The 23,982-nt window shown below is 44.5% G+C and overlaps 1 protein-coding gene across 1 annotated transcript in view; it reads right to left on the bottom strand.

Annotated features, from left to right (window-relative positions):
- CLMP (CXADR like membrane protein) overlaps positions 1-23,982 on the bottom strand; it is a 58,114-nt gene that overhangs the window by 2,309 nt on the left and 31,823 nt on the right. Inside the window, exons 2-6 of the mRNA XM_005428869.2 lie at positions 8,192-8,349; positions 6,733-6,934; positions 5,114-5,281; positions 4,330-4,452; positions 2,136-2,277 (exon numbers count right to left, since the gene is read on the bottom strand). Coding sequence (XP_005428926.2) covers positions 2,136-2,277; positions 4,330-4,452; positions 5,114-5,281; positions 6,733-6,934; positions 8,192-8,349 — 793 coding nt within the window. The remainder of the gene's footprint in view (positions 1-2,135; positions 2,278-4,329; positions 4,453-5,113; positions 5,282-6,732; positions 6,935-8,191; positions 8,350-23,982) is intronic.

The following is a 23,982-nucleotide window of genomic DNA, read 5'->3' as shown; positions in this document are numbered from 1 at the left end:
GGAAAGGGAAAGGAAAGGAAAGGAAAGGAAAGGAAAGGAAAGGAAAGGAAAGGAAAGGAAAGGAAAGGGAAAGGAAACAGGAAAAGGGGAAGAAACCAGCAGAGACTGTCTTGGGGAAGAAGGGGGAAGAAAATGAAAAAGAAGGGGAGGGTAAGAAGGGGGAAAGAAAGGAGAAAGAAGATGAAAAAGAAGGGGGAAAGCACAGGAGAAAGAAGGGGAGGGTAAGAGGGGGGAAAGAAGGGAGAAAAGCAGGGAAAAGAAGGGAGAAAGAAGATGAAAAAGAAGGGAGAAAAAATGGGGAAAGAAAGGGGAAAGAAGAGGAAGAAGAAGGGGGGAGAAGATCGGAAAGAAGGGGTAAAGAAGAGGAAAAAGAAGGGGAGGGTAAGAAAGGGGAAAGAATAGGGAGAAGAGTGGGGGAAAGAAGGGGGAAAGAACAGGAAAAAGAAAGGGGAGGGTAAGAAGGGGGAAAGCAGGGAGAAAGAAATGGAAAGAGAATGGGGGAGAAGAGGAAAAAAAGTGGAGGGTAAGAAAGGGGAAAGAAAGGAGAAAAGCAGGGGAAAGAAGGAGGAAAGAGGAAAAAGAAGGGGGAGAAGATGAAAAAGAAGGGGAGGGTAAGAAGGGGGAAAGAAGGGAAAAAAGTGGTGAAATAAAGGAGAAAGAAGAGGAAAAAGAAAGGGGAAGAAGATAAAAAAAAGGGGAGGGTAACAAGGGAGAAAGAAGGGAGAAAAGCAAGGGAAAGAAGGGAGAAAAAATGGGGAAAGAAGGGGGAAAGAAGAGGAAAAAGAAGGGGGGAGCTGAAAAAGCTGAGAGGGATCAGCAGCTGAAGGGATTACGGAGCTGCCTGGTGCTGCAGAGATGTCACACGAGGCCAGGTGGCCGCGCAGAGAGACCTAAAGATGGATCAAGGGTTTGTTTCTCGGGAGGCAGCAGCAGCTCAAAGTCATTCCTGGAAATAGATTTTCCAGCTCTTTCCTTCCTGAGGAGGTCAGGCTGGCTTGGCTGGAGCCCAGGCTCGGCTTAGGGGAGTTCAGGGGCGGGGAACAGACGAGCTCCAGGAACAGGAGTCAGCGTTCCCAATGCTCCTGCTCCCCTCCGTGCTCATCCAGAGCTAAATCCGGGGCAACAGTTGTTCCAAAGGCTCAAGGAGGGCTCAGAGAATGTGGCTAAACTGTGTGCCAAATAGGAGCTGGGAATGGAAGGGAAAAGGGAAAAGAAGGGAGGAAGAAGGGGGAAAGAAGGGGGAAAGAAGGGAGGAAGAAGGGGGACAAAAAGGGAGAAAGAAGGGGGAAAAGAATGGGGAAAGAAGGGGGAAAAGGAGGAAAATGGGGGAAAAAAGGTGGGGAAAGATGGGGGAAAGAAGGGAAGAAGAGGTGGAAAGAAAAGGAAAAAATGAGGGAAGAAGGTGGAAAGAGGAGGAAAGAAAGGGAAAGAAGGTGGAAGGAGGGGGAGAAGAAGAGGGGAATGGGGGAAAGAGGGTGGGAAGAGGGGAAAAGAAGGAAGAAAGACGGGGTAAGAGGGAAGAAAGAAGGGGTAAGAGGGAAGAAAGAATGGGAAAAGGTAGAAAGAGGGGAAAAGAAGAGGGAAAGAAGGGAGGAAAGAAGGAAGAAAAAAGAGAAAAAGAAGTGGAAAGAGATGGGAAAGAAGGGAGAAGGAAGGGAGAAAGAAGAGAGAAAAGGCAGAAAGAAGATGGGAAGGAGGGGAAAGAAAAGGAGAAGTGAGGGAAGAAGAGTGGGAAAGAAAGGGAAGACAAAGAAAAGGAAGAAAAAAAGAAATAGAAAAGAAAGAAGGAAAGGAAACCACCCCCAAACCCTGTCAGAACCACAACGGACAAGCAGCTTCAATTCAACACCATAAAAGAATATGCAAATGCTTCAAAATACCGAAATGACAAATGTGAGAGAAAACGGCTGGTTGAGGTTTGTGCTAATTTGCTGAGGGAGAGGAGGGGTGACTTTAATCTGATTTTTCTGGGAAGTCTTCACAAAGATTCTCACAGTCACGAAATTTGTCAGTGATGTTTCACAGAGACTTAAAAAGCTTTTTAGAACAACCTCTGAGGACACCTAAAGCTACTTAGAGCTGTTAGAAGTGCGGGGAGGGAGTGTGGGAGGTGGGATTAACCAAAAGGTGTTTACCTGATTTCATTGGGCGCCTCCTCTTCCTCGTATCTCTTCTTTTCTTTCCTCCTGATGGTCAGCCTCACCACCAGGAAGAGGAGGGAGAGCCCCACCAGCACTCCACACACCGCCCCGGCGATCATGCTGATGTTTTGTGCATCTGTTGCCCAAAAAAACCCAATTTATCAGTGAGCCTTTGTTGGTGTGGTGAGCTTTTAGGCCGTGCTACAAGTCCCAGCGCTGGGTACAGCTCAGGACAGCACGCTGCAGGTTATTTTTGAGGTGTGTCTCCACACAGAAGTTGAACCAGTTTGTCTCCAGCTAAGCTGGAGGCGGCAGGGAGTGAAGCAATTTTCACCTCTGCAAAGGTGAAACCACGAGTGCTGTGCCTTCGGCTGTGGGGCAGAGTTGAAAAAAGGAGGAAAAATCCCCTTCTAAGTGTAAAAATACAGAAAGCACAGCGACAGGGTAGCCCCCATGTGGAGCACAGCACCAGGCAGCACCCAAGGCAGAGGTGATGGCAGAGGAATGTTTCATCTCTTAATGTTTCCCCATGAGGATTTTTCCCCCCCTTCACTCCCCTTGAATGATTACAGCCCTGTTCTGAAATTGGAGCTGAAAAAAGGAGGAAAAATCCCCTTCTAAGTGTAAAAATACAGAAAGCACAGCGACAGGGCAGCCCCCATGTGGAGCACAGCACCAGGCAGCACCCAAGGCAGAGGAATGTTTAATCTCTTAGAATTTACCCATGAGGGTTTTGTTCCCCCCTTCAACTCCTCTTGAACGGTTACAGCCCTATTCTGAAATTAATTATTCAAATGTGGAGGAAAAGTGACCTGACTGAGGCAGGCAAAGCAGGAAAGGAAACCATCCTGGGCAGGGCCTTTTCCATCCAAACCAGCCGAGTAATGGAGAACATTTCCCATGGGTCATGGGCCCTTTGCTGAGAGTTTCTGACAACCTCTTTGGATAAAAGTGGTCAGGCTGGGCTCGGCTGAAAGGTGTTTCCTTAGGCTCAGTCCCTCAGGAGGGTTTAGCAAAGCCGAGTGAGGTTTTAAACCAGTTCAGTTCAATTGCCAGAAAAGCTGCCTGGACGCTTTTACTTCACATGCCTGAGGCAAACCGGTTTTCCTTATTCCATATTCCAGTTATTTCAGGCTTGGCTGGGCAGAAAAATTCCAAAGCCGTGGAATGTCCAGGAGGAGACTTTGTTAGGAGCCTTATCACAGCAGGTCCAGCTTGGGGAGCTGCTGAACTCCATTGTTTGGCTTGGGGTGATAAACTCCACCCTTTTCCTGGTATGCAGATGTAAAGGACACCCTGGCCGGGCTCCTCAGGCGATTTCGACCTCTGCTGTTCAGCACACAAATGGCTAAACCTGATTAAATTATGTTAAATTATGTCAAAAATGTACTTTTTATCCTGCAAATTATCCTGCATTTGCTTCCTCGTTTTGGGACCCCTCCCCATGAAAGGGACCACCGACCCATTTCAAGGAACAAACTGCGCATGCTTAGTAACTTTTGAACTAATTATCGTGCTTAATAACTTTTGAACTAATTACCATACAGAGCAGGGAATGGGATGTACCAAAGTTATGAATGTGCATTTTTATTTTGGGCATTCAATAGTTGTACAGATAAAAGGGCCCTGTGATCACCTGTAAATTGACATGTGTATTTGGGAGTTATACCACAATAAACATTCATTTCCTAACTCTAAGAGTTTTTGGATATTGGTACTAGATCAACATCCATATTGGGAATGGGATGCACCAAAGTTATGAATATACATTTTTATTTTGGATATTCAATATTTGTACAGATAAAAGGGCTCTGTAATCACCTGTAAATTGCAATGTGTATTTGGGAGTTATCCCACAATAAACACACACTTTGTAACTCTAAACTCTTAGAGAGTTTTTGGATATTGGTACTAGATCAATACCCATATTGGGAATGGGATGTACCAAAGTTATGAACACGTATTTTTATTTTGGACATTCAATACCTATATAGATAAAAGGGCTCTGTAATCACCTGTAAATTGCAGTGTGTATTTGGGAATAAACATACGCTTTCTAAACTGTCCGAGAGTTTTTGTCCGTCACGGTTGGATATCGGTACTAGATCAATATCCGTATTTTTAATAAATCACTTTGTGGCCATCAGGCGGTGTTTGCGGGGCTGTCCCTGCCCAGGGCGGTACTTACGCTGCACTGTCACCTGCAGCACGCAGCTCTCCTGGCCCGCCTCGTTGGTGGCCACGCACTGGTACAGCCCCGTGCTCATCTGCGTCAGGTTCTTCAGCAGCACCTGCCCGGGGTTCGAGATGTCTGCGAGGGGAGGGAGAACACCGCCGGGGTTAGTGCCATGGAGGGAGGAACTTCGGCTGTGGGCAGGGCGGAGAGGAACAAATGGGTCTGTGGGGTGAAGTCAGCTCCAGAACAATGCCAAGGGGGAAGGAAAGAAGAAAGAAGGGGGAAGAAGGAGGAAAGAAGGGGGAAAGAAGGGAGAAAGAAAGAGGAAAAGAAGGGGGAAAGAAGGGAGAAATAAGGAAGGAAGAAAGAAGGGGGAAAGAAAGGAGAAAGGAGGGGGAAAGAAGGGGGAAGAAAGGAGAAAGGAGGGGGAAAGAAAGGAGAAAGGAGGGGGAAAGAAGGAAGAAAAAAGAAAGAAGGGAGAAAGAAGGAGAAAAGAAGGAAGAGAGAAAGGAGAAAGAAGGGAGGAAAGAAGGCAGAAAGAAGGGAGGAAAGAAGGGAGGAAAAACGGGAAAACAAGGGAGAAAGAAGGGGGAAAGAAGGAAGAAAGAAGGGAGAAAACAAAAGGGAAAGAAAGGAGAAATAAGGGGAAAAGAAGGGGGAAAGAAAGGAGAATGAAAGGGGAAAGAAGGGGGAAAGGTGGAGCAGCCCCAGGAGCAGCCGCAGCGGTGGGAGCAGTGTTGGAGCATCCATCCACGCAGCGATCCCAGCGCTCCAGGGAAGCAAAGCCCCGACTCACTGACTCTGGAGTTGGGCGGGAGCTGCTCGGCTCTCTCGTCCTCCTCGCTGAGGCGCTGCCAGCGGTAGGAGATGGGCGCAGTGCCCGAGGCGGAGCGGCACTGCAGGGACAGCTCCTTCCCCTCCAGCAGCTCCCCCTCCAGCCAGCACTTGGGCTTGGAGGGTTTCTCTACAAGGAGAAGACAGGTCATGGCATCACAGCAGAGTTTGCTCACTGGAAACCTTTCCTTTGGCGTTTAAACAGCTTCCAAGAGCTGTCTTCTCTGGAATGCGTGAAGGAATCACACCAGTGATAGTTTTTAGGGGAGTAAAACTCCCCTTTCCCCTTTCCCCTTTCCCCTTTCCCCTTTCCCCTTTTTCCTTTCCTTCTCCTCTAGGGCGCACAGCAGAAGGTTTTTAGGGCTTTAGCTGCTACCCCACAGAGGAGCTGCCTGGCTCAGCCACAGCAGTGACATTCAAACACTTTTTGTCCCTTGCAGCTCTATCACCACATTCCTCTTTCTAAGCACAATTTCCAGAACATCTTTCCCTCCCTTTCCTTCTCCAGTTCTCCCTTCTGCCCTGACAGGCTGCAGGATCCTTCCAGGGGATCACAGAGAGTGTGAAAAGCAATAAACTGAAACCAGGGAGGGAAATGCCACCCCCATGTGTCACCTCCACGGGCTGGGGTCAGGTCAGTGCCAGTGCCCAGCAGGAGTGTGGGCAGGGTGGTGGCCAGCTGAGATAGGATATCAGCCTGCCTTGGGTGATGGGATCACAGCCATCCCTTGGAAAGAATGGCTTTGCATGTTTGTGCCTGTTTGTGGGCTCGTTTGCTGCCAGGAAGTGGAGAGATGAACAGAGGAACAGCTTTGGCGAATGACAGGTCTGGAATCACTAAGCAGAAACCTACTAGAGACACGATCAGATGGGAGCCTTGATAATTTCATGGTGGAGCCATTGTGCATGAGATGATCCTTATGGATTTGTTTTAGGGTTCAACACTTATCACAGTTCAGTGCTATCACACCAACCTCAAACCAGTTCTTTAGGTACTTTCTGTGACCAAAAACCACAAAGGCTGATATAAAGCTGAGCACTGAAACCTGATCTTGAGGGGTCTGTGCTAGGCAGGAACCTACTAGAGATGTAATCAGGTGGGAACCGTGATAATTTCATGGTGGAGCCATTGTGCATGAGATGATCCTTATGGATTTGTTTTAGGGTTCAGTATTATCACACCAGCCTCAGACCAGTTCTTTTGGCTCTTCCTGTGGCCAAAACCACAAAGGCAGATTTAAAGCTGAGCACTGAAACTCAATCTTGAGGTGTCTGTGCTAGGCAGGAACATACCAGAGACACAATCAGATGGGAACCTTGATAATTTCGTGGTGGAGCCATTGTGCATGAGATGATCCTTATGAATTTGTTTTAGGGTTCAGTGCTATTGCACCAACCTCAGACCAGTTCTTTAGGCTCTCCCTGTGGCCAAAACCACAAAGGCAGATTTAAAGCTGAGCACTAAAACCTGATCTCGAGGTGCCTTTGTGCATTTCTACCCTGCTGAAACCAATCTCTCCCCCGGAAGCGAGTCTGGATTTCTTTTTTTTCCCCTTTGGGAGAAGAAGGAGCTGTCCTTACCCACGACCTTGAGGGTGATGCGAGCCCACTCGTACTGGCCAGCGTTCTTGACCTTGCAGATGTATTTCCCTGCATCGCTGGACTGCAGGGAGATGATTTGCAGGGATGCATCTCCAGCAAGGAAGTTGGAGGTGAAGGAGACGCGGCCCTTCTGCTCCTCGTTCAGGTCATCATAAACTCGGCCCCCAGAGTAGGTGATCACCTGGGAGCAGAGCAGACATTGAGTTGTTGTTTCATTTTCACGTGGAACAACAAATCTGAGCGTTTCCAGGAGCTGCACATCCCAGGGAAGTGACTTGTCCAGGGTCACACAGGAAGCCTGAGGCAGGGTGGGGAAGCAAACCTGGGTTTCTGCCCTGAGAATGATGCAAAAGTGTATTTATTTCTGCTGGAGGTTTATAGTGGGCACTTTACAAGCATGAAAACAGGCATCAGTTTGTGCCACAACACATCAAAGCAGTCTGGAGGTTTGGCTGTGCTAATTTAAGTCTCTGCAGACCTCATTTTTAGAGGGACTTAACTATTGTGTTGTGAAAAATGCCTATTTTATGATTGGCTTTTTGCAAATATTCAAATGAATATTATATGTGTTGTGTTAGAAAGTGATGCTGTATTAATTCTCTTAAGTAGTGTGTTAAATATAGTTTTAGGTTATAACAAAATGTTAAAATAGAAACTATGCTATGTAGGACATTTTTTTTCCTAAAGAAAGGACTCTCACCCAGATAGCAGCCACAGGACACCTGAATCTTTCAGAGAAAAAGGAATTTATTGTTCCATTATCAGGAGAAATGAACTTCTTCCTGCCTTGCTCAGGATCCAGAGGAAGAAGCTGACACTGCCCAGACAGAATCCTGTGTTTGAATGGAATTTATGCATCATGTATGAGGTGTATGAATATGCAACAGGCTGTTGTTTTTAAGGGTTAATCCTCTGTTCACGTGGGTCCTTTTTCAGGCTTATTTTGCCCAGAAAAGGTACCTGGACTGTCTGTAACTCTTTGTTTTATTGTCTCATATTGTCCTAATTCTAATTGTCCAAATTATTATTACTCTAATTGTGTTACTATTTTTATAACCATTTTATTACTATTAAACGTCTAAAATTTTAAAAACAAGTGATTGGCGTTTTTTCACATCTGCGTTGCACTGAAACCAAGGATTCAAAAAGTGGGCCTGCAAAACCCAAGGTTATTTTGAAAGCCTGAAGGGCACTTCTGAAGCTGATCTAACAAAGACTGACTACATTTAAACAAAGAAAAAAATCCATTGTAACCCAACGTGATCCATGTTGGATATCAAATAACTTTTCCACATTCTAAATCTCTCTAAATCAGCTCTGTTTCCCAATCCCTGCTCTCATCATCAGAACAACCTGCAGAGATCATCACAGCAGGGCCGCTAAATGGAGGCCCGGCGGCGTGAGGGCAGAAATAAAGCGATTTTCTCAGCGAACCCACCGCTTTCTGCACGGTCTCAGAGATGTGCAGCAGCCACTCGATGTCCAGGCTGCCCTGCTCCAGCAGCCCCAGGCGGTGGTGGCAGGGCAGGGTCACGTTTTCTTCTGCCACCCTCTTGAACTCGGTCTGAGCCTCGCCGAGCCAAACAGAGCAGGAAGCTGGAAGACAAATTTCAAATTTCAATCTTCCAAGTGGTCAGACGTGGGAACGCAGGAAATCCCTCTGGCTGCCCTGGAGTGCCCAAACCCCTGCCCAGGGGGCTCAGAGACCTTGGCACAGAGCCCCAGACCCCCGTGCCTTTGATTTAGCCCTTGGAAAAAACAATTACCAACCTTGATATGAAGAATTACAAATCAAGAAAGTTTAAGTAGAATAATAGTTAGTTTGTCATGGGGTGAAAAATAGATTTTTTGGGGGTTTTTAGAATGGGGGCTCGGGACAAGCAGCTTCAATTTAACACCACAAAAGAAAATGGAAATGCTTCAAAATACCATATATCAGAAATATATATGTCAGAAATATGATGTAATCACAAATATATATATCACAAATATTATACATATCAGAAACATATATATGTCAGAAATATTATGCTTCTCAGAAATATATATATATCAGAAATATCATGCATATCAGAAAGATATATATATCAGAAATATATATCAGAAATATATACATCAGAAATATTATACATATCAGAAACATATATATGTCAGAAATATTATGCATATCAGAAATATATGTCAGAAATATTATGTATCTCAGAAAGATATATATCAGAAATATTATACGTATCAGAAACATATATATGTCAGAAATACTATGCTTATCAGAAATATTATGTGTATCAGAAATATATATATCAGAAATATATATCAGTAATATTATGTATATCAGAAATATTATGTCTATCAGAAAGATATTTAATAGAAATAATATACATATCAGAAATATGTCAGAAATATTATGCATATCAGAAATATATATCAGAAATATATATCAGAAATATATATCAGAAATATATATATATCAGTAATATTATGTATATCAGAAATATTATGTATATCAGAAAGATATTTATTAGAAATATTCTGCATATCAGAAATATATATCAGAAATATTATGTATATCAAAAGAGATATTTATCAGAAATATTCTGCATATCAGAAATATATATCAGAAATATATATATCAGTAATATTATGTATATCAGAAATATTATGTATATCAGAAAGATATATATATCAGAAATATTATGCATATCAGAAATAAGAAACCAGCCTGGGAAGAAGAGGGTTAAACTTAAGAAAAATGTGGAATAAGCAGGATTGGGAAGTGACTTTGAATAGCAGCGCCAAAACCAAACCCGATGAGGTTTTTTTTGGTCTGTCAGGATCTATAAAAGAAAGAAAAAGGGAAGTGCCGGGCGAACCCGCTAGGGGGGAGCAGAGCCCGTGGAATGTGAGACAAAATCCCCCAAAAGGCCCTAAAAGGTGCCCGGGAGATGCTGCAGCGCAGGGAAATGGGAATGTTCGGCCAGCGCTGCCTCAGGCACTGCCTGCTCGAGCTTTTGGTCAGCATCCATTGAAAACTGCCCCAAAACGCACCGTCAGCTCTTGGCTTTGCCCAGCTCCAGCTTGGAAACGCGGACTCAGCGTGGGAAGTTCAAGCTCAGTGAAAATTGACCCAAAAGATCAGAGGGAGGGAAGGTTACAGGCCTTGGGGTCAAAGTCAAAAATTCCCCACCCAAATTTCCTTGGGGTACCGATGCCGTTTGCCAGTGGGGTGTAAATCTTCTCTTGAGCTGTTCTGCAGTTGTGCTGTTCAAAACAAAACCCTAAAACGGTTTCTTTTTTTCCCTGTGAAATGAAGTGGGAGGAAATATTTTGCTTCCTGGGCCAAATATTGCAAAAGTGCTGAAAACTGGGGAGGTTCAGAGCGCTGGGAAGTCCCACGTGTGGCTGCACACGCAATCCTGGAGGACAGAGCAACAGCACAAGAGGTTCCAATTACTCAGGCTGGATTTATTCCTATTTTTTAATATAATTATGTACTATTTATGTACTTTTATGCTATTTAAACAGTGGATTCTGAACCTTCAAGTGAAAACCAGACAGAAAATTGACACCCAACATGACTCTCCCTCATTTTTTTCCATTTCTTCAGCAGCAACTTTTAGAAAATTCCTTTCTGCTCCCATTCTCAGCTCTGCCTTGAGTTACCACGACCATCCCTCAGCTGCTGAGATTTGGAGATTTAATTTCTCCTTCCCAAACACTTTATTAAGAATTATCACCCGCTCCATTAAATATTCAGAATTTTAGGACAGGTGGAACCTTACCAAGGCTTCAGCTCTCCCCCAGTGGAAGTTCCTCCCCAACCACATTAGCTGCTTGCTTTAAAGGGAAAAGTAATCCCGTTTATCACTGGATTCGCTGCCCTCCAAGCTCCATCTGCCAAATACAATTAGAATTCCTGCCCAGGATGGATCCAGCTTTTCCCTGGAGCTCGCGTTGCTGCGGGCTGTCCTCATTAGCGCCGCCACTGCCACACCACCGATCAATAATCTTAATTTTGGCACCACAACCGGGACATTCACGCGACATTTGCAACTTTTTCCAAGCCCTGTGGGGCTCTGAGGGTCCGTGCACAACCTTGGGAGGTGTTTTGTGTTTTTAAGCTCAATCCTGATTGAGGTTTTTAATGAAAAATTATAATTTTTCTGCGAGATTGTGGCAGTTTTCATTCTTTTTTTGGCTTAGACAGGCTGGGTTTAGCAGAGCTGACACCTTAGAGGGATTCTTGCTGCTCCCAGGAATTATCTGTGGGTTTGAGGAAGTTTATGATGAGTCTATAAACTCATCTTCTAAACGGGGAGAAAAACCAGGGAGACATCCAATGGAATAGTGACAAATTCCTACAGCACCCTTTATTTTTTCAAAGAAATCAGAAATAATTTCGAGCTCATTCATCACTGACCCAGTAACCAAACTCACACACCTTGCAAACTTTTCCATAACATTATTAAGAAAAAATATATCTTATTTACAACCCCCTGATTTGTCTCTTTAATCCTTATTAATGCTTTGCCAATACCTGAAAACTCCCACAGGAGTTTAAATTTTGCAGGTTCTCTGGACAGGAGCCTCACTTTATTTCTCTCCAGTCAGCCAGATGTTGAAAGGAAAATAAAACAGCCTCTTACAATAACCCAACATGAGTGCCAGGCTGAGAAACTACCCACAAAAAATCTCTCAACATGAAAAAAATCTCACATTTTCCACAGTTTGGGTAGGGTCTTGCTGCAGCAAACAGGGATGGGATGGTGATTTAGGTGTAGAAATGTGCAAGAATTTATGGCACAGGAGGGAAAAAGGAGCCAGAAACAGATGCAGGTCCCTTCTAGGTTTAATTATCCAGAGAAGAACAAACACTCCCTGAAATTTGTGTAGGTGAGACCTTGCAAGGAAAGTCCAAATAAATGAGATTTTTAATAGATAAATAAGGTTCTAACCATTTTCATGGCTAAACATTGAAGTAAATGAGATTTTTTAATAAATAAATAAGATTTCAACCATTTACATGGTTAAAAGTTGAAGTAAATGAGATGTTTAATAAATAAATAAGGTTTTAACCATTTGCATGGTTAAAAGTTGAAGTAAATGAGGTTTTTAATAGATAAATAAGGTTTTAACAACTTTCATGGTTAAAAGTTGAAGTAAATGAGATGTTTAATAAATAAATAAGGTTTCAACCATTTGCATGGTTGAAAGTTGAATTAAATAAGATGTTTAACAAATAAATAAGGTTTTAACCATTTGCATGGTTAAAAGTTGAAGTTTAATTTAAAAGAGCTCCAGAGGAGAGTCTGCCCTTTCCAGCAGCACTGCCCAGGACACAGGGCTGGGGCTGCAAAGGGATTTATTTATCCCTGTTCTGTTCCAAACCTTCCCTCCCAAAGCTCCCCAGCCCTGGGTGGCCTCAAGGGCTGGATCCTGCGCACAATGGATGAAAAAAGGGCTGATTTTCCCAGAAATCACGTCCAAAAGCAATGCCACAATTCTGCAGGCTCCACAGTTCTTGCCCAACAAAGCCTCTGCTCCCTTCCACATCCTGTGGGCAGCTCTTGGTGCTCTCAGGAATTTGGGAATTGGTGCCTGTGGCTTCACTCAGTGTGGAAACCCAGAGCACCACAAGGAATATTTCTGTGTCTGCTCTGGGGTGCCCTGACCCCCAGGGCAGCGCTGACTTTGACCCTCATCCATGGAGAAAGTTTCCTAAACTCCAGAATAGACCAGAATCCACAAAAGTGTGAAATAGATTATAGAGAGCAGTGTAGGTGTGTCACTTGGTGAGAAATTGAGGTTTTGGGATTTTTAGTGTGTTGTGGATGGAAGCAAGATGGAGGGCACAGGGTGTCATCCTGGGTTTCTTCTTCATGCTTCTTCTTCATGGGTTTGGGTGGCATTTTGTAATTGGACAAATTTGGGACCAGTTATTGGGTTAAAAGGGAAAATAATCCAGGTGTCAGTTCTTCATTGGATGGTTTAGTCTTAAAAGACCTTGGAACAAGAGATTGTTGGCCATTTTGCGCCTTGCTGCAGAACTCATGACTGTGAGGCTGTTTCACTGCTAAGAAATAATAAATAAACACCTGAGTGTGAACATGAACTGCTGTCCCAAGTGCCTTCAATCCAGACCCAGAGAAAACCAACAGTTCCCCAGCCTGACTCATTCTCCCAGTTGAGGTTCTGGGATTTTTAGTGTGTTGTGGATGGAAGCAAGATGGAGGGCACAGGGTGTGGTCGTGGGTTTCTTCTTCTTCCTTCTTCTCCATGGGTTTGGGTGGCATTTTGTAATTGGGCAGAAAATCCTCACTGGGGCTCTTTGGGATCAGTTATTGGGTTAAAAGGGAAAATAATCCAGGTGTCAGTTCTTAATTGGATGGTTTAGTCTTAAAGGACCTTGGAACAAGAGATTGTTGGCCATTTTGTGCCTTGCTGCAGAACTCATGGCTGTGAGACTGTTTCACTGATAAGAAATAATAAACACTTTAGTGGGAACATGAACTATCATCTCAAGTGCCTTCAATCCAGACCCAGAGAAACCCACAGCTGGAACTGCCACAACTCAGCTCCCATCCCATGACTCCAGGAGGAGGTGGCATTGCTTTTCCTGCTTATCCCAACTCTTTTTTTTTTTTTTTTTTTTTTTTTTTTTTTTTTGTTTTTAAATGCTTTTGGAAGCGTTGGCCTGAAGGCTTTGGGTGGCACAGCAGTGACCCTGTGTGACTGTTCCCTGCATTGTTCCCGGGACAATAACTCACCCCACGCCCTGCAGACAACCACAGCCATCCCCTCATCCCTCCCCTGTGTTGAAATCTCCAAGGAAAACACAGCAACAAAGATTTTAATCAAGCCCAAAACCAAGATTGATCAGGGGAAGGACTCCAGGGGGTTTTTAGCCCTCTCAGCCCCTTCTGCCTTGCACACATGTCAGAGCTGAAATAAATTAGAAATAAATAAATATGGACAACAGGCTGGATCCCTCAGCAGAGATGTCGGGCTTGAGGAATTCCTCAGAACTCGTTTCAACAACGTTTTAAGGACTCCTCACTGTGAGTGTATGTCATAAAAGGGGTTGAATTTCAGCAGCATCAGCCCTTTGAAACGGGAGCAGAGGGAAGGAGCCTGTGCAGCACAGCAAGCAGCAAATGCTGCGTGAACCGAGGCTGTGTTTGGCCTTATCACAAATTCTGTGCCCCCAAAGCAGAGTTTTCATGCCTGAACCCTTCCAGGATCCCACATTTTCATGCTGTGCTGAAGCCCAGAGAGTTTCCATACCCGTTACAATTAAATGTATGTACACACCACCCACAAACCCCAACATCAAATATACATTACCAGACAAGCAGAATCAAAGGGGAAATAAATGCTTTGCTGACGTTTTTATTTGTGGGCAAATTCCCGTCCTAAAAGCTAAAGAGCTTCCAGACTTAAATCTTTCATTAGGTTCAGAAGGTTTGGATTAGGGAGCAATGCTAAAAATAGATTCTGCTATTTAAAAAGTAATAGGTTGTGCTGTATCTCTTAACTGCTGGAATTAGGAGGAACAGCCTAGAAAAGATTCAGAGAATCAAGATAAAAGAAATGCACAATAAATCTTTGTAAGCTTAGCCCAAACCACACCCAAGGCCAAACCAAGCTCACTTAAAATGTGAATATCCAGAACAGGTTTTGAAACATTTCAGCTTCTCCAGGAACATCTGTGCAGTTTGTCCTTCAGCAACGCTTTTTATGATTTATTTTGGCTTTTTATCAAAGATGAGATTTGCACCACAATATTCCTGATGTCCAGGGAGGAGCAGAAATGCAACCTGTGATTTTCCTGCAGCTCCAGCGGTCGGAGGTGACTCAGGAAACGCCTGGAATCCGCTGCTGAGGAAAACTTATCCACACACACACACAGTTTGTGCCCTGTCTGAACAATTCCCAGCTCACCTGTGATGGGTGCTGTGCCTGCTTTTGTTGGTTAAGATCACAGCCCGGGCTGGGTGCAGGTGTGACAGGAGCGGCCCCGGTGCCAGGCCACGGCTCATCCTCCCTGCACAGCAAACGTCCCCTGCAGGCAGGGCTTCCTTCCCTGGCGTCCTCCTAAAAGTCATCCTCACCTCCGTGCCGCTCCTCTGAGGGAAAATGGGAGCTTTCCAAGCGATTTATTAAAAATATGGGTATTGATCTAGTACCGATATCCAATTGTGACAAAAACCCTCTAACAGTTTAAAGTTACAAAGTGTGTGTTTATTGTGGGGTAGCTCCCAAATACAACCTGTGATTTACAGGTGGTTACAGAGCCCTTTAATCTGTACAAGTATTGAATACCCAAAATACAAATACGTGTTCATAACTTTGGTGCATCCCATTCCCAATATGGATATTGATCTGGTACCAATATCCAAAAACTCTCTAACTAAAAGTTTAAAGTTACAAAGTGAATGTTTATTGTGGGATAGCTCCCAAATACACACCTCAATTTACAGGTGATTACAGAGCCCTTTATCTGTACAGGTATTGAATACTCAAAACACAAGTGCATATTCATAACTTGGGTACATCCCATTCCCTGCTCCGTATGGTAATTAGTTCAAAAGCCGTTAAGCATGTTAATTAGTTCAAAAGTTATTAAGCATGCACAGTTTGTTCCTTGAAATGGGTCAGTGGTCCCTTTCATGGGGAGGGGTCCCAAAATGAGGAAGTAAATGAAGTCTTCCTCGTTCTGGCCTTTCTACCTTTTCAATGCAAATGTGACAAATGAACCCTTGGTAGAACTCCCATTCCTGTCTTCAGTTGGTTTCAGAACAGAAGAGGCCACAATTGTCTTATGTTCCTAAAAGCTCTTTATCAGTTTCTATATTCTTCATTATAAACCCAGCTAACCCAACATTGTGCTGACAAGCAATCAATTATTAGTTAACTACTAACTCTGAACTTCATCAAGGCCTACCCATTGATTTTAATTAACTCCAATAAAGCTTATCTCTAACTAAAATCTTAGCTCCTCTAAAACCCCTAAATTCCTCAAAGTTTATGTCTCACAAGAAGGAAGGTTGGATATCAGGAAAGAGTTTTTCACAGAAAGGGTGATAAAGTTCTGGAATGTTCTGCCCGGGGAGGTGGTGGAGTCCCCATCCCTGGGTGTGTTTAACAAAGCCTGGATGTGGCACTGGGTGCCAGGGTTCAGTTGAGCTGTTGGGGCTGGGCTGGACTCGATGACTTCAGGGTCTCTTCCAACCTGGTCATTCTGTGATTTTATGAATTCCCTGTGGTCCTGACTCACCCACTCTTCCCAAAATCCAGGCTGTTGGAAAAACCCACCTCATTGCATGCAGAAATCCCCTGCTATAGCTGCTCTCAGCCAGACCTGAACTGCTGAAATACTTCACGTTAGTAAAAACAACCCAAATAAGCAAAAACTTCCTACTTAAATCAGCCCAGAGAGAATAAACATGCACAGAACTACAGCAGGGTGTTCCTTCAGCTGGATAATCCTTCATTTGCCTCACAGTTTTGTGCTAAAATCAAAGTGTCTGAAAACAGGATGCGTCTAAACTTGGCCTGTGCAGGAATAATGTGTTTGGGAGTTCAAAACAAAAAGGACAGCCTGCCATGTTGCAGCTATGAACCACTCCCTCACGCCAGGAATTTTGGATGTTTCACATCTGCTGGAGTCTCCTCTTGCTGGAGTCTTATAGGAAATGATTTACTGAGTTTCTCTAACAACAAGAGCTTGCCCCCCATCCAGCGCTGACGAGAAAAACCCCGAGCGTTTTGCAATCAGCAGATTCAGGATTTCAGCTGCTGGAGCAGGAGGCTGAGCACGACTTTTATGGCCAAGGAATTCCGTGTGCAGTCAGACTCTGCAGGGCTGCTGGCGTGACCGGGGAGCTGGGGGACGCTGCAGACAGTTCCACACTCCAGCATTTAAGGCTCAGCGGGCCTTAAAATCAAACTCTGGAGAAACAAAACCTCTTCATTCCCCACTGTGCTGTTGAGACACAGGCACACAAAGGGTTTCATGTCCCCTTGGGTTCTCTCCCCTGGCTTTTGCTGTGGGTCAGGCAGGATTCTCGTGTGGGCTGCTTTGATCTCTGCCCCGAGATGTGTCGGCTGGTCCTGAAGCGGCCCCACGCTCTGAAGAATGAGACAGGACTCTTCGATGTTTGGTCGTCGGGTTGTTTATTATCTTTTATCTACAAAATTTTCTCTCTGCCCAGCTGAGATCCGTTCAGCAAGGCAGCCACAGGCACTCTCGCCGCCCCCGAGGCGGTGTCGTCTATTTTATACTACAAACTACGTACTTCATATTTACTTTTAGTTCCCAATACCTATCATCTGTGTTAGACAGTGCACTTCTACTCTAAACCAATCCCCAAGTGCCAACATCACAGCAGAAAATGGAGAACAAGAAGAAGAAAGAAGAAGGACGAGACACGCCCTGATCCCTCCATCTTGTCCCCATAATCCCTAAAAATCTACATTTTCACCCTGTGTGCACCCTGTAATTACACCATTCAAACCCGTGTGACTTTCAAATCCTCATACCAAGTTGGCAGTTTGCTAGGAGGATCAAAGTCAAGCCACCAGGTGTTCCAGGGAGCATGCCAGGACCTCTGAGCCCCCCGGAGGGGTCTGCGGCGACTCTGGACATCCGGAGTGATGCGCTGAGTTCCCACAGGATGAGGCAAAGCTGTGTTGTTTCATCCCAGAGTTATGAGCAGAACCCAAAGAGGTCGACAGCCCCCCTCATGCTCAGACCACAGCAGCCCTCACAGTTACCCTGACAGCATTTCAGGCCAAAATAAACAGCAGGCAGCGTCTCCTTGCAGACGGCTCTGCGCATTCCTCGCACCGGGGAGGGAGCCTGGAGGCGGCCGCCGTCTCCTGAGGGTCATTAAGGGAGCACAGGCTGTGCCCTGGGACATCTGCTCGCTGTGTTCCTTGGCTGGCACAGCCACACAGGCCAAGGGTTGTCTTCTCCAGAGAGCCCCAGCGCTCGCAGTGACCACGGGCCGGCCCCAGCACGCTGCCTGCAGCCGCCTCCCCTTTGGTGGCCACGCAAAAGCATCCCAAATGGGAAAGATGCTGGGTGAGGGGCGGCTCCCCCTCCCTGAGGTGAAGGAGAGGGGTCAGGCCAGCCCCATCCCCATCTGCACAGCCCTGCAGAGCCTCTGGAATTGGAACCACATGTGCCGAGGCCGGGGGAGCTGTGCAAACAGAGCACAGTCCTGCACGCGGCCCAGCTTCCAAGCGGTGACGTGAAGAGTTTGGAATTGAGACTGCAGAGGAGGGAGCAAGGCCGGGGAGAGCAGAAAAACCAACACAAGCAGAGCAAAACCTCTTCTTTTTAGAGGTTTGCAACAGGAGTGGGGCTGGAATTGGGCTGGTGGTGCTTTACCAGCAGAAATATCAGCAGTGCCCAGCAATCCTTCATTTAGAAATCCTGGATGAGCCAGGGAGGGGATGTGGGGTGGCTGCACCAGCACAGCACCAGTGCACGCCCTGTGTGAGTAAATTCACTTTTCCTGGAGTCCAAATGAGGTGGTTCATCAGAAAAACCAACAAAAGCAGAGCAAAACCTCTGGTTTTTAGAGGTTTGCAACAGAACTGGGGCTGGAATTGGGCTGGTGGTGTTTTACCAGCAGAAATATCGGCAGTGCCCAGCAATCCTTCATTTGGGAATCCTGGATGAGCCAGGGAGGGGATGTGGGGTGGCTGTACCAGCACAGCACCAGTGTGTGAGTAAATTCACTCTTCCCTGTGTAAATTCACTCTTCCTGGAGTCTAAACAAGGTGGTTCATCAAATGCCCCCAGAGGAAGGTTCAATACTCCTCAGGGAAATCTTTAGGATTCGCTCATGCATTAAAGACAAGTGAAAAATAAATCCTGCAGTACCCAGCGACCACGTGCAACTAAATTTTGCAATAAAAAGGCAAAATTCTGTCTCTGAAAATAGCAGAGTTAACTTCCAGCACCAACTCACATCGAGTCCAAAGTCTAGAGAGGCTTGGGAATATTGGGAAATAAAGCACTGAAGCCTTCCCTTGGCCAAGGAGCCTCCGAGGCAGCCAGCAGCTCTGGATGTGCTTTCCCTTCTCTCATTGCACTTTTAAAAATTCCACTGCGAGCAGGAGATTCTGCTTTCCACCCCTGGAGACTCAAGAGCAGAAAACAAGGTTCCAGCCCTGCATCTCCCGGTTTAATGGTTCAGGGAGTGCCTGTGCACAGGAATGTGTGAAATCCCTTTGCCTTTGGTCCAGGTAATTTTATCAGGGCATTGACCCAGGACTCTCCTGTTCACAGCAGCAGCTCAGCCAAGCCTCAGTGATGCAGCTGGGAATTCTGCAGGGCAGATCTCAGACTCCTGGAGTCTGATAAGCACCCATTGCTCTCTGATATTCCCTTTTTTCCAGGCATTTTTGGGTTGCTTTGTGTACCTTAAAGATCTGAAGGCAAGAAAACCTAAAAATTTCATCCCTAAGCATCAGAAATTTCACTCTTTTCACCTGGTTTCAAAGAGGAGGAAGATGGTTTCAGTGATCATTTCTAGGGTTTCTTTCCCTATTCCATTGCTCTCTGATATTCCCTTTTTTCCAGGCATTTTTGGGTTGCTTTGTGTACTTGAAAGATCTGAAAGCAAGAAAACCTAAACATTCCATCCCTAAACATCAGAAATTTCACTCTTTCACCCCATTTCAAAAGGATTAAGAGGAGGAAGATGGTTTCAGTGATAATTTCTAGGGTTCCTTTTGTCTGAGGAATATTCTTAGGCCTCAGTCTCGCAGGGAATCTCTTGTTGCTGTCAGTTCAGGGACACACAAATGAAGGCACACAGAAATGAAGTTCTCTGCCCAAGGCAGACACGGAGCAGAATCCAGAATACAAACCCAAAGAGACAGCAACAAAACTGTTTTCAAAGCAGTATTTGTCCATCAGATCTTTCCTCACCCGCTTTGAAATCCAAGGAGAAGGTTGCATCAGCTAAGTCTGAAAACTGAGGAGATTGGAAGAGACTTGAGAGATTGATAAGGATTCCCAATAAAAATGTTATTGTGCTGAGGATTCATTCTCCCTTTTTTATCCCTTTACATCAAGATTTTAATCAGAAGGCAGTGAACTGCTTGTGCTTTTCTGCTGCTTGGTGTCCTGGAAATTCAGCTTGTTCTGAACTTGCCCCAAAGGGACCGGGAAACTCAAGGTTTTCACACTTGAGGTTTTTCTCATCAGGGTGAGCTTCATCCCTCCCTGTGGGAGGGAACTGAGGCACGAACTGGGGAGCTCAACCAGCCCAGTTTGTTCCTGTGGCTCCATCCCCCCTGTGCTCCTGGAAATGCAAACAGCCCCAGGTTTACATCTGCAAACCCCACACAATCTCCTTTCCTGCAAGGAATTGGAATTATTGCAATTTCCCGTTCCACTGGGTTCATTTTAGCTTTGAAAATTCCCAGAGTTCTGGAGCCAGAATGGCCACGAGAAGCCACCAAAATATTTGGCTGCTCTGTGCAGAGCATTGATCCCTCTGATCCCATTCCCAGCAGGGTTTGGTGCAGTTTTGAGGCTCAGCCTTCACTCCCTGCTCATCCCTGACACTTGTTAGAAAAATCCATCCACAAACACCAGAGGTTAGTGTCCAAAAAGGAGACAGAGCAGTCCTGGAACTTTATTCCAATCAAGGCAGAGGCCATGGCGCATCCCCTGGGGTCTCTCCAATTTTTGGAGGACTCAGTCTCCTTTTTATGCCAATTTCCCAGCCACATTTCCCTTCTCTCTTTCCCCATTTCTGAGGTCCTTGAGAGGTTCAGACTCCCCAGAACACCTGATCCCAAAGATTCCCCTCTAATGTATAACCCACCCTTTTAATTTTTAAATTCTTACAGAATTTAGGGTTTTTTCTTCCCCATTATTTCTTTCATCTTTCAATGTCTAATTGTGTTTATCAGCAAACCTAAAGTTTATTTGTAAAAGCAAATCTCTTTTTCCATTCATCAATCAGTGGGATCCTTCCCATTGTTTCGTGCTGATTTCCTCTCCCAGCACTGGGAGAGCTTGTTTGGAAAGACAAATCTGCCATTCCTCTCACATCCCTGTTACCTCCATGGGATGTTCAGTTGTGGGCTCCTAATTGCACATAACAGGCTCTGACATCTCACTTACCCACTACAAGCACCACTAATATGATACAAAATGAATGCCTAATGTATTAACACTCTGTCACTTTTCATCTCCACTCAGCCTCAAAACCTCGGCCACAGCTGCCCCGAGGCACCAAGTGAACAGCAGCAGCTCCTCCCCAGTACCCCCAGAAGTCTTGTAAGGGAGATGTTGGACTCTGCAAGGCTCCAGGGATGGAGCCAAGGTGCAGCTGCGGGGGCTGAGCAGCAGCAGCCTCGCCCAGAGTGGTGGTGGCCGCGCTGGTGCCTTTTGGGCTACATAAAAACAGAGGCCAGGCAAAATTGAGAGAATAAAAATTCCTTATTCCTTCAGGTTTTCAGGTGGTTAGGGCAGATGAGGCCCTCCAGGGCCTACACCCAAAAATGGACACACAGGTTTTCACACGTTTATAAGTTTGGTCCTTTTGCATTTTGGGGGTGAATCTGCCAATTCCAGCTTCAGCTAATGAAGTCATTGACCCCAAGTTTGCTCCCCCAACTCCCTTTTGTTTCCATCTCTGGGGCCTGAGGCAGTGAGGTGTCCTTGATTGCCAGGCCTGGAGAGGAATTGTTGTGTCTGCCCAGAATGGGGAAGCAGCAGCTCCCACTGAGTGTGGAGTTTGGAGGTTTACACTAAAGAACTGCAGGGTTACAAATAGATGGAAAATAGAAAAGCTGAAATCTTGAGGCATCAACACTGTCAATCCACTGCTTGCAGCCTCCTCCTCCTCAATTCTGTTGTAGGCAGGGCCAATTATTTTGTCCAATTATTTTAAATATTCACTTAAGCTGGTAGCTGGTTTCCAGTTATTTAAAATATTTACTTAACATATTAGCTTATTCCTAGTTATTTAAAATATTCACTTTGCCTGTTAGCTATTTGCCTGTAATTAAATATATTCTTTAGCCTGTTATCTTATTTCTAGTTACTTAAGATACTTGGCCTGTTAGCTTGGTTCCAGTTATTTTAAATATTCCTTTACCTGTTCACTTGTTTCCAGTTATTTTCAATATTCCTTTGCCTGTTAGCTTGTTTCCAGTTATTTTAAATATTCCTTTGCCTGTTTGCCTGTTTCCAGTTATTTTCAATATTTACTTAACCTGTTAGCTTGATTCTAATTATTTTAAATATTCCTTTACCTGTTTGCTTGTTTCCAGTTATTTAAATATTCCTTTGCCTGTTTGCCTGTTTCCAGTTATTTTCAATATTTACTTAACCTGTTAGCTTGTTTCTAATTATTTTAAATATTCCTTTGCCTGTCTGCTTGTTTCCAGTTATTTTAAATATTCCTTTGCTTGTTTGCCTGTTTCCAGTTATTTTAAATATTCCATTACCGGTTAGCTTGTTTCCAGTTATTTTAAATATTCCTTTGCCTGTTAGCTTGTTTCCAGTTATTTAAGATATTCCTTTACCTGTTTGCCTGTTTCCAGTTATTTTCAATATTTACTTAACCTGTTAGCTTGTTTCTAATTATTTTAAATATTCCATTACCGGTTAGCTTGTTTCCAGTTATTTTAAATATTCCTTTGCCTGTTAGCTTGTTTCCAGTTATTTAAGATATTCCATTACCTGTTTGCTTGATTCCAGTTATTTTAAATATTCCTTTCCTGTTAGCCTGTTTCCAGTTATTTTAAATATTCCTTTGCCTGTCATCTTGTTTCCAGTTATTTTCAATATTCCTAATCCAGAAGTAAGAAAATGAAAGGAACCTCATTCTTTAATCCTCATTTTTCACTGGCTTTAGTATGAACCAGAAATTCAGATTTTTGGTTCTCGTCGCTGGCGTTGAGCTCCCTCCCTGCACTTCCCCTGGAGTTTGGCAGAGCCCTGTGCCAGCTGCAGGCAGACTCTGAGAACATGAGCAGCTTTTCTCTCACTTTTTCCACTCTTGGCAGGGTTTGAGGCATCTGGACATCACACTGAGCTCAGCGTGGAGGTGGAGCTGCAGATGCAGTTTGTGAATCAGCGCTGCCAGTGGGGATTGCTGGGGAATGCAAACGCCGTGGAAAGGCTGGGGGGGACCCCAGCAGCGTTTTAGGGAGCTGGGATCTCACAGGGAATTCACTGCTCACCCTGTGTGAGCTCGCACTGCGCTGAGCACGGCCTCACCTGGCCCCGAATATCCCAAATTCCTTCCCAACAACATTCACAAGCCAAGGATTGGACTGAACACCCCCGAGAACTTTAAAATGAGACAAAACACAGCTTGGAAAGAATTCTCCCTCTCCAAAAGGGAGCACAGCAGCTCTTTTAACTGACAGCCCCGCACAGCTGCTGCAAGTGATCCCAAAATCCTGAAATTCGGGGGAACTCAGGCACAGGAAACAAGGAAATGTTATTTAACACAAAGTATGATTCCTGCACATATTTATATATTCATATATTTATATATTCATATATTCATACATTTATATATTTATATATTTATATTTTTGTATATATAGTTATATTTATATTTATAGGTATTTATAGGTATTTATAGATATAGGTATATTTATAGGTATATTTATATTTATATTTATGTTTTTGTTTTCAGTGACCCAAGGTGTTCTCCTGTACTGGAAAAAGCCCGAGGGGGATTCTGCTCCCCACAGGGGAGCTGAGGAAGCCAAACTCCAATTCTGGATCCATTCCACTTGACAACAGCCCACAAACCTAAAAAGGGCACGACCATACACAATAAAAATTGCAGCAACATTTTCAGCCTGAGAAACAGCTTCGGAAAATGAAGGGATATTGAATTATTTTTGCTTCTGTCAAAATTTTGGGAGATTGAAAAACTTCTGGAAATGGTGTTGGTTTTTTCAAATCATGTTTATTGGCTGGCTTTGGTTTTTTTTTTTTTTTTTTTGCTTATTTACTTAGAAACCTCTTCAGTTTTAGTGTAGATGTGCCAAAATCCTGATCTTTAAAAGTTCAAAGCACGAGTTAAGTCACCAAGTGAGATGTTTGGAAAAGGCAGAAGGACTAAAGCAGAAGGCAGCTCCATTTCCTTTCTCTCAGGAAGACGCTCAAATTACAACTTTTCAATTCTAATTTTAGCAGCCTGTCAAAAATACAGGTGGGAAGACCGAAAATAAAGT

Source organism: Geospiza fortis, unplaced genomic scaffold (genome assembly GCF_000277835.1).
Source record: "Geospiza fortis unplaced genomic scaffold, GeoFor_1.0 scaffold262, whole genome shotgun sequence".
Lineage (NCBI taxonomy): Eukaryota > Metazoa > Chordata > Aves > Passeriformes > Thraupidae > Geospiza > Geospiza fortis.
This window is presented reverse-complemented; position numbering and strand designations above follow the sequence as displayed.